Here is a 14239-nt window from a genome sequence, read left to right on the forward strand (position 1 = left end):
TTTTTTTTGAAACGGAGTCTCACTCTGTTACCTGATCTCAGCTCACTGCAAACTCCCCCTCCCGGATTCAAGCAATTCTCCTGCCTTAGCCTCCCAAGTAGCTGGGATTACAGGTGCCTGCCACCATGCCTGGCTAATTTTTTTTGTATTTTTAGTAGAGATGGTGTTTCACCATGTTGGCCAGGCTGGACTCAGGTGAAGCATGGCCCCTTGAACTACACTGATGAACAGTTTTCCTTCTTTCAGTGATAGGAAATCTAAAATCAAGACCTACGGGAAGGACACAGTTGTTTTTGTTATTCATTTCTAGATGTCAACTAAACGTGCCGCCGCCCTCTTTGTCGTAGCCCCACCTAGAAGTGCAGTGTTGGTGGGAGAATGTATTCTTCTCGGGGCTCTCAGGACCATTATGTATGCTGGGGAGCCTGGCAGTTGGCGCCAGGCCTGACCCCAGACAGTGTTTCCTTCAGCGCCAGCATTTGCATTCTCACTGTTGAAAAGCATTTGGCACTCAGTTTCCATTTCTGTATTCGTAACAAACTGTGGGAAAACTAATTTTATAAATCACTTTACTAGATTGCATTTTCCTTCCTTGCTTTCATGCTTTTTGTTGGTAATTATACAAATAATATAATTCTAAGTTCTCTGTGTAAAAATATTTAAACAATGCAGATAAAGAATAGATCACTTTTTAATTCAGCCAGCTGGAACGTTAGGGAAATGCTGGGAGTTAGGGGTTTGGTGTGAAGTAAGGCATTTTATTTTGTTTACATGGAAAGTGAATTGCTTCAACAAGTTTATTATTTCATACTTTTGCCACTGACTTAAAATTTTATATGGATTTTCATTTTATATTGATTGCCTGTATAAAATAAGACTGTCTCTAGTTTCTCCTGCTCTACCAGTGAGGTTACTCTACAGTGTTCTGGTGGCCGTGTTTATAGTCTAACTGATGCCTTCGAAGGGAAGCCCTCCTGAGCCCCATTCTTCTTCTTTTTTCAATTACACGTGTTTCTGAACAAGAATATATGCACATCTTCAGTTGAAAGAGGAAGGAAAGATGGGTGGTGAAGACTGCTAACCCCATCTCCACTTTGCAGAGCTAACCACTGCTACCAAAGATACTCTGCTCACACAGAAGCACAGGACTCTCACCCACACATATCTTTTTAAAAATATTTCATTAAATACTTTCGTTAGTCTACTCTTAAAAGAACTTGAATATCTTGTTATATTAAGTATCAAATTATATTAAAAACTTCTTTTTAAAAAGTGGCAGAATACAACATTGAGTCTTCCCATCCAAGAAAATTATAAAGCCTCTTCCTGTCTCAGGCTCTGTTTTGGTGACATGCTCAAGTCTTATAGTAGATTTTAAGACACTCGTGAATGAGATGTGTATGTACCTTGATTTAGTAGAGCTTAAATACTTGTTGAAGGAATGATAGCTTTAGGCTGAAATAGCTCTACTTTTGTGATGTTATTTGTACTTACTTGATGTTCAATCCCTACACTCTGTTTCTTCTGTCAGAAAATATAGTCTACTTTGCCGGGCATGGTGCCTCATGCCTGTAATCCCAGCACTTTGGGAGACTGAGGTGGGTGGATCACCTTTGGTCAGGAATTCAAGACCAGCCTGACCAATATGGAGAAACCCGGTATCTACTAAAATTACAAAATTAGCTGGGCCTGGTGGCACATGCCTGCAATCCCAGCTACTCAGGAGACTGAGGCAGAAGAATTGCTTGAACCCTGGAGGCAGAGGTTGCGGTGAGCCAAGATAGCGCCATTGCACTCCAGCCTGGGCAACAAGAGTGAAACTCTGTCTCGGAAAAAAAAAAACAGAAAATATAGTCTATATCGTTGTATTTTCTCTCTATTGGTAAAAGTGTACCTTAAATACATTCATACACACACAGTCCTCATTAGCATTAAATGAGAATGTGCTTTGACTTTAATTCGTTGTATTCGTTCAACAGAGAAATTGGACTTGACATTTCATTCTTTCAATTACTCCCTCTTACAGGATATTAATGCACATGCCTGTGTTACTGGTAAACCCATCAGCCAAGGGGGCATCCATGGACGCATCTCTGCTACTGGCCGTGGTGTCTTCCATGGGATTGAAAACTTCATCAATGAAGCTTCTTACATGAGCATTTTAGGAATGACACCAGGGTTTGGAGATAAAACATTTGTTGTTCAGGTAAAAAAAAAAAAAAAAAAAGTTTCCTTAATAACCGATAGACATTAAGTACAGTTTTTAATGTTTTTAGAATTGTAATTTTAAAATTCGGTTATCTCAAATCTCTTAAATTTTAGAGTGGTGGTTTTCAGAGTAATAGATCTTTTGTTTTTTGAACCTTGGTATGATTCATGTAACTAGAACTGATTTAAGTATCTCTCAAGTAGATGTGAAACTGTTACCAACTATCACCAAATTCAACCAAAATATTGGTCAGTATTCAAACTTGAAATTCTATCTAGAAGGGCAAGTCTCTCAACATAATTTTCTAAGTTTTGCAAGTATGTAGAAAGGTTTACACATTGACCCAAATTTATTTGATGTGGTAACATGTGTTTTACTTAGGAGAATCTTAATTAATTGCAGTGAACCCAGATCACGCCACTGCACTCCAGCCTGGGTGACAGAGCAAGACTCCATCTCAAAAAAAAAAAAGAAAAAGAACACTTAACCGGGCATGATGGCGGCGCCTGTAATCCCAACTACTTGGGAGACTAAGGCAGGAGAATCACTTGAACCTGGGAGGCGGAGGCTGCATTGAGGCAAGATTGTGCCATTGCACTCCAGCCTGTGTAACAGAATGAGACTCGGTCTCTTAAAAAAAAAAAAGTTACATTTGTCCAAATTAGTGACATTGCTTTTCACAACATACGACATCTGATCATCAAGGACCTGGTGGTGTACTTAACACCACTGCCATTGATTGATTGATTGATTGATTGAGATGGAGTCTCACTCTATTGCCCAGGCTGGAGTGCAGTGATGCAATCTTGGCTCACTGCAACCTCCACCTTCCAGGTTCAAGTGATTCTCCTGCCTCATTCTCCCAAGTAGCTGGGATTACAGGGACAGACCACCACGCCTGACTACTTTTTGTATTTTTAGTAGAGACAGGTTTCACCGTGTTGGCCATAGCTGGTCTCGAACTCCTGACCCCAAGTGATCCACCTGCCTCAGCCTCCCAAAGTGCTGGAATTAAAAGCGTGAGCCACCATGCCCGGTCATCACGTTCTTAAACAGAAAATTTTATTGTTGAAGAGAAACTAGTTAGTACATTGTTTCTTTTGGCAAAAGAATTTTGAGAATTGCTTCTAAATGAACAGAATGTAGATTTACATTGGTCAAAATATGACTCTTGCTGTCTATACCAGGACTTTAATTTTTATGTCATGGATAATTGTTCTTCACAGGGATTTGGTAATGTGGGCCTACACTCTATGAGATATTTACATCGTTTTGGTGCTAAATGTATCGCTGTTGGTGAGTCTGATGGGAGTATATGGAATCCAGATGGTATTGACCCAAAGGAACTGGAAGACTTCAAATTGGTATTAATACATTTTTATGGCATAGACACTAAATATAAACATTTAAACTCTGGTGCAGCTATTAATTGTGATTTTCAATCAATGGCAGCAACATGGGTCCATTCTGGGCTTCCCCAAGGCAAAGCCCTATGAAGGAAGCATCTTGGAGGCGGACTGTGACATACTGATCCCAGCTGCCAGTGAGAAGCAGTTGACCAAATCCAACGCGCCCAGAGTCAAAGCCAAGGTGACAACATTATAGAAACCGGAACCAACATTTTCAATGTAAATGACATCAGGGGGTCATAGAAGAGTCTGATTGAGTTTTCTCTTTCTTTTTAGCAGCTTTATTGGCATGTATTGTACGTACCATACACTTCCCCCATTTAAAGTAAATAATTTAATGGCTTTTAGCTTCCTGCACAGAGTTGTGCAACCATTACCAAAAAAAACGCATCTGCCTGACACTCCTGTAAAAAAGTTTAAAAACCTAGATAAACAGGAAAGTAAAAGGTAGTTTTATACACTTTGCAGAGCAAAATAACCTCTATTTAATTTTAACTGAAGCTGTACTTCTCCCCACAGGCCCTTGTTCATATATGCATATCTCTTGCTCTCAGTGGAGGGGATTTGACGGTGTTGTTGGCATTTCTCTATGTTCCTGACTCTCTTGCAGATCATTGCTGAAGGTGCCAATGGGCCAACAACTCCAGAAGCGGACAAGATCTTCCTGGAGAGAAACATTATGGTTATTCCAGTAAGTCATCTATATTGATTAGGCTTTATATGTACTTAGAATCATAATTGTCTTTTGCAAGGAATTTGAAGGAAGAGAGGAATTATTAGTCTCCCAAGCTATGTGGAGTGAATTCATCTTTATTTCACTTTTGAGAAAATATAGTAGAAGCATGGTTAATTCTAAGCCTGTCACTTTTCACTGTGATCTAAACATTTATTCCAATTTCACGGTCTTTACTGAATGTCTTTAACCTTCTAAGAGTCTGGTTATAGAAATGTGTGCTGTTTTAGAAATACTATTCTAACTTAAGTTCTAAGATTTTCTGTATGATTCCTAACCTTATGCATTTCAAGTGCCCCTTCCGGCTTTACTCAGAAAACTAATATGAGGCACACATGCTCAGGTTTTTTAGCAGGTAAGCATGAGTCTACACCAAAAAGTTATTAGAAATTAGTGTGGGCTTGGAATGCATTTTAAAGAACCCCCTTTGCTGAAAGTACTTAACACATTTAATGTAACTGAAATGGGCTACCCTTAGGTAATAGGAGAAAGAATCCTGTCTTCTGAGAGGCCCTGTGGATGGTCCAATCCAATTGGTTGGTGGGCAAGCCATTTAGTCTGAGAACTTCTGGTAGAGAAAAGGCTCTAACCAAAGATTATTAACTTTCATTGATTAATAAGCCAAACAATGACTTTTTCCCCCTAAATAGAAAAAGGGTTAGATGGAATTAGGCGAGGTGGGGAGGAGTGTTAAATTAAGTGTGAAATTCCTGATACTAGCTAAAATATATTTGTGATAGTTGAAGTTCAGTCTCTCTTGGTATTAAAATTAAGGTCTCAGGTTCATTTTAAGCTTTTACTAAAACCATCGTCTTCTAATTTCTTTGGTGTCTTATTTTTGTGTATAGGATCTCTACTTGAATGCTGGAGGAGTGACAGTATCTTACTTTGAGTGGCTGAAGAATCTAAATCATGTCAGCTATGGCCGTTTGACCTTCAAATATGAAAGGGATTCTAACTACCACTTGCTCAGTGAGTGTCGATAATCTTGTTCACCAAAACTCATCTTCTGAGCCAGCTAAAAGGCTGTAAAAAGGTCCACTTAAGAGAACTTATCCCTTTGGGAAAGAATTGAGTCTCAGAAAAGAAAATATTATTTTGTCTCATGAAACTTAGACCAAAAATGCACAATGTCTTTCTGGATATTAACTCTCCCATATACTTATATCCAGATTTTTATTCTGTGTTGTAATATTCACAGAATATAATTTACTTTTTTTTTTTCCTTTTGTTAAGAGGGAGTCTCGCTCTGTCACCCAGACTGGAGTGCAGTGGCGCGAACTCGGCTTACTGCAGCCTCCACCTCCCAGGTTCAAGCAATTCTCCTGCCTCACCCTCCCAAGTAGCTGGGATTACAGGCATTCGCCACCATACCCGGCTAATTTTTGTATTTTTAGTAGAGACGAGGTGTCACCATGTTGGCCAGGATAGCCTTCATCTCCTGACCTCGTGATCTGCCTGCCTCAGCCTCCCAAAGTGCTGGGATTACAGGCATGAGCCACCACGCCCAGCCAATAATATTTATTTAAGTGTGATTTTAAAACCCCACTGTCAATACTCAGTTCTGTCTCTGGTTGCTCTTAGTAAAGGCCTGTCTAGTGTCAAGAATTGTTTTTGAGACTCCTGATGAGAATACTTGTTTTTCTTTGACTAGAGTAAGCTCCACAGTTAAGAGTAGAATTTCTCATCAAGCTGAAATAAGACCAAGACCTCCTACTGAGCTTCTCTACTCAGCCCACTGTGAGAATCTGGGTGAAGTGTTCCATCTATTTCCTTTTCTTTTTCCCCCAGCATTTTCTTTTTAATAGAGCCAAGGAAAAACCCTGGTAATGGGTGTTATGGAAACAGAGCAGTGACCTAAATCCACATTTATATAGGAAATTGGCGATGTGTTTTATTCCTTCTTGACTGAGTTTTAAATGATTAACCCTTTTATGTCTTTAAAACTCTGTATAAGTTTTTGGGTTACAGTTATAGTTTGGGACTACTTTTGATTCTACTTTTTTTTTTTTTTCTGTTAGCAATATCCTGATCTCTTGTTTTCTTGTTTTTTCTATAGTGTCTGTTCAAGAGAGTTTAGAAAGAAAATTTGGAAAGCATGGTGGAACTATTCCCATTGTACCCACGGCAGAGTTCCAAGACAGGATATCGGTGAGTGTGCTCACCCCACAGTTGTACCACACCATGTATGTGGTGAAACAGTTGTACCTTTATTCTAGTGACAGTGCAGATTGGTGCAGCTCTTTGGAAAATGTGAAGTTATTAAAGTGTTCCTGCCCTTTGGTGCTATGATAATCTCCCGTCTGGGAATTTATCCTAAGAAAATAATTCAAAAGAGGAGGAACCACTCCATGCACGGTGATGTTACTGAAACTATGTGTAGGCCGGGCGCGGTGGCTCATGCCTCTAATCCCAGCACTTTGGGAGGCCAAGGCAGGTGGATCACCTGAGGTCAGGAGTTCAAGACCAGCCTGGCCAACATGGCGAAACTCCATCTCTACTAAAAATACAAAAAATTAGCCGGCCGTGGTGGCGTGCTTGTAGTCCCAGCTATTTGGGAGGCTGAGGCAGGAGAATTGCTTGAACCTGGTAGGCAGAGGTTGCAGTGAGCCAAGATCGCGCCAGTGCACTCCAGCCTGGGCAACAACAGCGAAACTCCATCTCAAAAGAAAAAAAGAAGAAAAAGAAACAATGTAGACAGTTTTTAAATTTGGTTTTATTTAAAGTTCAAGGGCAGGGAAATGGCTGAGTTACAATATATCTTATAATACATCTTAGGAAATATTCAGTCATAGTTTAAGAATATATTACAATGGCTAAGTTATCATATATCTTCTTATGAAATATTCAGTGATAGAAAACCGTTCTGAGACTGTATTGCAACATGGGAAAAAGTTAAAGGTTTTGTTTTAAAGAAAGAAAACATGCTTTAGCCATTCTAGGTACTAACCATTCCCCTCAGTAAGCCTTCCTTTTTCCTAGAGTGATGTCTTTGTTCTGGTCCTTCTATCTGGAATACACCAATCCCTTCCCTGCTTAAGTGTCACTGCAGTTCTGTGGCTGTCTCTGAAGTCTCCTGTGTGCCACTGTTTCATACATAACATCCATCCCGAGTGGCTAGTAGTGCATTGGAAAGGCTTGTGCTGCTACTGCCGCTGCCAGAGGACTGTTCACACCTCCCTTTGGTCACCCCACTGCCCAGCATATGCCTTGTCAGTTAAAAAAAAAAAAAAAAAGGGTTCTCCACCTCTCTCTTTCTTATTTCCCCCTGTCCCTGTTTGGCTCTATCAGGACCCACATCATGACCCTGCCATGTTTCCACTGTCCCTCATTCCCCAGCGCCCTCACTTCCCTCCTTATCTAACTTAAATTCCATGTTCCATCATTACAGTCACTCCCCAGTCTTGTTTCCTTCATCATACTCCCTTGTTAACACCTAAGCCCTGATTAAATTCCAGCAGTCTCTTCCATGCCTCTACCCTGTAGGAGGCCTGCTGGCAGTTCACGTCCTAACCACTGACCTGAAGTACGTGCTCAGAGCTGCCCAGCAGTCATACTGCTTTTCCATGTTGCATTCATTCTGCCCATCTCCTGAGCGATTACATCGTATTTTCTCCTCTTCTCACTGCCCTGCACTCCAAGTCATGACCTGCTATCTGTTCACAGATAAAACTGAGGCAGCCTGGGAGCTTCCACATCTACCCAGCTCCTGGTAGCTGGGTCACCTTAAGAGTGGTAGTGAGTTAATTATCCTTAATTTTTTAAAAAGCATTTCAAAAAACAAATTAGGAAAGAGAGAAGCTGACTTGATGGTGAAGTCCCTGGATCATATCCTAACTCTAAAAATAGCTATCTGTAACGTTGACCAGCTTCTCTGGTCCTTAGTTTCCTGTTCAGTAAAATTAAGAAGCTGCTAAGATCTATACAACTTTAAAAGTTGCTGGCAGTACTGAATACGCAGGCGGAATTCTACCCCAAAGCCGCTTTGGGGTTTAATGAGATTCCTTTCTGTGTTCTGGGTGGTGTCCCTCTTCTCTGGGAAGCCGAGGTGAACGCACCATGGCATGAACAGCGTAACACATTGCTCAGTGCATCTGCGTCTCCATGAGTGGAGGGTGCTCATCTCACTCCATACCCTCATGTGTCCAGGTCCAAAAACTGTCTTCACTGTTGTACCATAATCTTATTTCCTGAGTATTTGTTTGCTGTCAAATATAATAAAAATAAATTGTTACTTGAGTATCAAGATACTGTATCTTTGATACTGTACAGAAATGACATATCTTTGCTGAAAGACAAAAAATTCTGTCTGGTCATATATTGACTTAAGAATCCTTTGTCGTCTTATACAGGGACACTAAGCAGGTCTTTGTGGTTTTGTTAAACATGTGTTCTTTTTCCCTAATAGGGTGCATCTGAGAAAGACATCGTGCATTCTGGCTTGGCGTACACGATGGAGCGATCTGCTAGGGTATGTGTGCAGATGCTGTTTGCCTTCCTGCTAGTCACATGAAGTGTAACTCAACCGTGTTATCTCAGCCGCCAGACTGTGTGTGCTGATAGAAAATAGCAGTCTGTTCAATGCTCCTCATTTGTGTGTAGCAAAACACATGCTTTTTGAGTCTCAGATGATGAGCAGTTTTTTTAAAGTCTTCAAATACATTTATGAGGCTTTGGAAAGAAATAATAAGGCTGATTTAGGAGGTAATGACATTGGCAGCTAGCCCAATATCGAGTAGTTAGCCAAATTGGGTTGTAGCTCAGTGCGCCACTATGTTACAGCTACAGGAGGCTACCTTACCGTAGAATTTGGTATAAGCACAAGTTGTTTTGACTGCTTGATCCCTACTTTAAGGCCTCAACCACAGTTTGAGTCCCGTTTTCCTAATTTCTTCTTGGGTTCAGATTCTATCTGCTTGGATTTATGATGAAATAGCATAGCAGATATTGATGAAGAAGGTGATGCTTCTTAGTGCTGTTGTTTTTCTTGTTAATTTTTTATTGAGATAGGGTTTATGTCCTATAAATTCATCCTTTCAAAGTATAAAATTTGGCATCCTTTGTTGTATATTTGAGCCATCACCACTTTATAATTCTAGAACATTTTCATCACTCCCTTCTTTTTTTGGGTTTTTGAGACGGAGTCTTGCCCTGTTGCCCAGGCTAGAGTGCAGTGGCGCAATTTCAGCTCACTGTAACCTCCGCCTCCCGAGTTCAAGCAATTCTTGTCTGTCAGCCTCCCGAGTAGCTGGGATTACAGGTGTGAGCCACAACACCCAACTAATTTTTGTTTTTGTTTTTGTTTTGTTTTTTGAGATGGAGTCTCGCTCTGTCTCCCACCTGGAGTGCAGTGGTGCGATCTCTGCTCACTGCAACCACCGCCTCCTGGGTTCAAGCAATTCTTCCTCGGTCTTCCAAGTAGCTGGGATTACAGGTGCCCACCCCTGCGCCTGTATTTTTAGTAGAGATGGGATTTCACTGTGTTGGTCAGGCTGGTCATGAACTCCTGACCTCAAGTGATCCACCCACCTTGGCCTCCCGACGTGCTGGGATTACAGGTGTGAGGCACTGCACCCTGGCCTAATTTTTATATTTTTAGTAGAGACAGGGTTTCACCATGTTGGCAAGTCTGGTCTTGAACTCCTGACCTCAAGTGATCTGCCCATCTCAGCCTCCCAAAGTGCTGGGATTACAGGCGTGAGCCACTGCACCCAGCCACCCCATTGTTAAGTCCAGAGAATTAGGCCCTCTTGCCTAGAGGTTCTGCTGCTACAGTAGTTTGTCTTTGGCTGCCCAAGTCCTGCCTTGAAACACTGAGAAGGTAACTTGGACCAGGCCTGTCTGGGCCTTGTGTGTTTATGGCCTGGCCACTTGAGTCAGGATCATCTTCACTGCATTTTCTCTTTCTTTTCAGCAAATTATGCGCACAGCCATGAAGTATAACCTAGGATTGGACCTGAGAACAGCTGCCTATGTCAATGCCATTGAGAAAGTCTTCAAAGTGTACAATGAAGCTGGTGTGACCTTCACATAGATGGATCGTGGCTGACTTCCTCACTACCCTCTTCACCTGTAACTTCTGCAGACCTATCACAAGTTTACATGTAACCACAGAAATCCCTTTCTCTCCTGACTCAGTAATAATGGATACCATTCTCAACAAGTCAATCCAAATCAGCCCCTGAAGGAGAAAGAAATTAAGGTTAGGGGATCATGTACAAGCTGAGTGTGAAAGTAGAAATCACCTACACCAGAGAGCCATTTGGGTATTTTGCCTTTAAATAAAAAGTCTCCTCCATCTGGCTGTGCAGCCTTGCTCTGTGGCTTTTCCCAACACAATCAGTGCTGTTGCTGGGGAAGGGACAGGCAAGAGCAGTCAGTTGCTTGCTTATTTTGCTCTGGACAAGTCTGGGACACGCTGTAACTTTAGCACATTTAAGAAGTAGGTGTGTGGCCTTTTCAGAAGGTGGCATGGTCCTCAAGTGAGTTCTTAGTATTTTATATCAGCAAAATAACTCAATTTTGCAGGTTGCAAACAAATATAAAAGCTGTTTCTGTTTATGAATTCTATTCTTTTAGAATAAAATAAGTACATGCTGCTGTAATAAAATTGCCTTTAATCACTTAACAAGCCTAACCTTGACTCAAACAGTGAATGCCTATAAAAATAATAAATGAAAAAAACTAGTATTTTTATATCATAAAACTGTCATTTATAGCTTATCAGTCATGTATTGTCCAGCAAACATTAAAAGACCTGTGGATAATTAAGTTTTCTTCATACCTGCAAAGTGGTGGAGGCTATTTTTGTTAAAACTGTCAGAATTTGCTAAGTATAATTATGACACATAGTCCAAAGAATGCAGTAAACTTTTTATCATGTTAACTAATTGTTCTCTTTTGAAGATCTATGGTTGACTAATTAAACAGTAATTCAAGTGGAGTGTCATAGAAAAAAACCACTTGGGCTCCCTGTTTGGAGTCTGGCTGGCTCTGAGCATTGCCAATGGGCCCTACTCACCTGACTTTGTGTCCTCTCCTTTTAGAGGTTTTCCATTCTGCACCCAGCTTCGCTAACAGTGGACTGAAAACAACCTTGGGTTGAGTGTTTTGTTTGGGAGTTATTTGGCCAGGGCCTTCTGAGCAGTAGTGTCCCCATGAAGTGCTAGATATAATAATATGTGTAAGAATCAGCCTTTTTTTTTTTTTTTTTTTTTTAACTATAACATCCTTTCAGAAATTTCTAACTACTTTGTAACTGCATGGCTTAACCTGGTGATAAAAGCAGTTATTAAAAGTCTACGTTTTCCAAAACTTACGTTTCTTTTCTGTGTTTTTATATGTGGTAGTTTCTCTTTTCATAAGTTATAATACTGCAGTTGGATTTCTGAAATGTTTATAGTGACCACCCATATAATATTTCCTTCTACTTTATTGTGAGCTGCCCAGATTTTACTCTTGAATTCTTTGATTTTTTTTTTTTGGTTAGTTTTTTTTTGTTGTTTTGTTTGTTTGTTTTTGTTCGGTGCTCTACACGTTCCGAGAAACTTCCCTAGTAATGAACTATAGAGATGATCCCTGAGAACATAGTCTTTATTCTTGAATTCTTTTGTATTTTATTGAATAATATCAATAGCTGTTAGCCTGGCATGTTAACTCACAAGCAAGTAAATTCCATATTCACTAAACATCCCTGACAGGCTTTCCCGGCCCTGCTGTTTGTTAAGGTAGTCAAACCATGGCACATGAAGAAAACTATGTCTGTAGATATTGTATAAAATACTGTTTTTATGATTTTTTAATATTTTTAACAGATAACTTTTATTGACCTCTGTTTGTATTTTTATCAAACATACTTCATTTACTTACTCTGAGATGAAATTTCAATCTGTCACCCAGGCTGGAATGCAGTGGTGCAATCTTGGCTCACTGCAACCTCCTCCTTCCAGGTTCAAACGATTCTCCTGCCTCTGCCTCCGGAGTAGCTGGGATTACAGGCATGCGCCACCATGCCCAGCAAATTTTTGTATCAGTAGAGATGGGGTTTCACCATGTTGGCCAGTCTGCTCTCAAACTCCTGACCTCCGGTGATCCACCTGCCTCAGTCTCCCAAAGTGTTGGTATTAAAGGCATGAGCCACCGCACCCAGCCTCAAACATACTTTAGACAGTTTTTCACCTCAGCACTATTGACATTTTAGGCTATGTCTGCCTTTTAGGCTCTCTCTGCCTTGTAGGATGTTTAGTAATATCCCTGGCCTCTACACATTAGATATCAGGAAGATCCCTCGGTTATAACAATGACAAATATATTCAGATTGCCAAATGTCCCCTGTGGAGCAAATTCATCCCTTGTTGTGAACTGTGATCTCCAGAGCCAAATAGGGATACAAGGTTTATTGTTCACAATAGCTCATCCCCTCCAATCCAGACACCACCTGCCTCACCATTTTCCACTGCCCAGAGGCAACCACTTTCAACAATCTTAAATGTCTCATTTTTATTCTATTTAAAGCCTTTGCTCATTTTTAAATTGGGTTTTGTCTGTATTATTGAGTGGTAAGTGTTCTTCCCATATTCCACATCCAGTTGTGGTATAGGTCTATGGTTCCAGCTACTCAGAAGGCTGAGGCAGGAGGATCACTTGAGCCCAGAAGTTCAACACTAGCCTAGGCAACATAGGAAGACCCTATCTCTAAACGAATTTTTGAAATATATATCTTCTAGATAATTGACCTTTAACATGTATATAATTTGCAAATATTCCCTCTCAATCTGTTAGTTGTCTTTGTGTTTTCTTGACAGTCTCCTTTTTAATCTTGAGAAAGCATGATTTATTTTTCTTTTGGTTGGTGTGCTTTAGGTTGTATGTAAGAAACCATTGCCTAATCCATAGTCATGCAGATATATCCCTGTCCTTTTTTTTTTTTTTTTTTTTTGGGACGGTCTCGCTCAGATGTCCAGGCTGGAGTGCACTGGTGTGATCTCACGGCTCATGGCTAAGTGCAGCCTTTACTTCCTAGGCTCAAGCAATCCTCCCCCTTCAGCCTCCCAAGTAGCTGGAACTATAGGCACATACCACCACCAAGCACAGCCAATTTCTGTATTTTTGGAGAGATAAGGTCTTGCCATGTTGCCCAGGCCAGTCTTGAACACCCAGGCTCAAGCAATCTGCCCACCTTGGCCTCCCAAAGTGCTAGGATTACAGGTGTGAGCCACTGTGCCTGGCCTATAAAGATTTTTTTAAAGAAATAGCAGGCCGGGCACGGTGGCTCACACCTGTAATCCCAGCATTTTGGGAGGCAGAGGTGGGCGGATCACAAGTTCAGGAGTTCGAGACCAGCCTGGCCAACAAGGTGAAACCCCGTCTCTACTAAACATACAAAAATTAGCCAGGCTTGGTGGCAGGTGCCTGTAATCCCAGCTACTCAGGAGGCTGAGGCAGGAGAATCACTTAAACCTGGAAGGCGGAGGTTGCAGGGAGCCAAGATTGCACCATTGCACTCCAGCCTAGGCGACAAGAGCTAAACCCGTCTCAAAAAAAAAAAAAGGAAAAAAGAAAAAACAAAACTACACACACCCATACAATATCCTTTATGAATATAGACACAAAAATACTGATGAAATACTAGCAAACCATAACCAGTAGCTCACTGAAAGTGATACACACCATGACCAGGTGGGACTAATCCCAGGAATGCAAGAGGAGTTCAACCTAAGAGACCAGTCGATGTAATGCACCACATTAGTGAAACGAAGGGGGAAAATACCATCTCAATAGATGCAGAGAAAGTAGTTGACAAAATTCAACACTCTTTCATAACAAAAACATACAGCTAGGAATAGAAAGAACTCATAAATAATAAAGAGCATTTATGAAAAAATCCAT

The 14239-nt window shown here is 40.8% G+C and overlaps 1 protein-coding gene across 1 annotated transcript in view; it reads left to right on the plus strand.

Annotated features, from left to right (window-relative positions):
* The window catches only part of GLUD1 (glutamate dehydrogenase 1), a 37188-nt gene extending 25951 nt beyond the window's left edge, over nucleotides 1–11237 (plus strand). The window contains exons 6-13 of the mRNA XM_007962672.3: nucleotides 2027–2206; nucleotides 3436–3573; nucleotides 3662–3799; nucleotides 4229–4309; nucleotides 5200–5323; nucleotides 6411–6502; nucleotides 8760–8822; nucleotides 10266–11237. Coding sequence (XP_007960863.1) covers nucleotides 2027–2206; nucleotides 3436–3573; nucleotides 3662–3799; nucleotides 4229–4309; nucleotides 5200–5323; nucleotides 6411–6502; nucleotides 8760–8822; nucleotides 10266–10385 — 936 coding nt within the window. The 3' untranslated portion in view covers nucleotides 10386–11237. The remainder of the gene's footprint in view (nucleotides 1–2026; nucleotides 2207–3435; nucleotides 3574–3661; nucleotides 3800–4228; nucleotides 4310–5199; nucleotides 5324–6410; nucleotides 6503–8759; nucleotides 8823–10265) is intronic.
* Nucleotides 11238–14239: the final 3002 nt, after the last annotated feature.

Source organism: Chlorocebus sabaeus, chromosome 9 (genome assembly GCF_047675955.1).
Source record: "Chlorocebus sabaeus isolate Y175 chromosome 9, mChlSab1.0.hap1, whole genome shotgun sequence".
Taxonomy (NCBI): domain Eukaryota; kingdom Metazoa; phylum Chordata; class Mammalia; order Primates; family Cercopithecidae; genus Chlorocebus; species Chlorocebus sabaeus.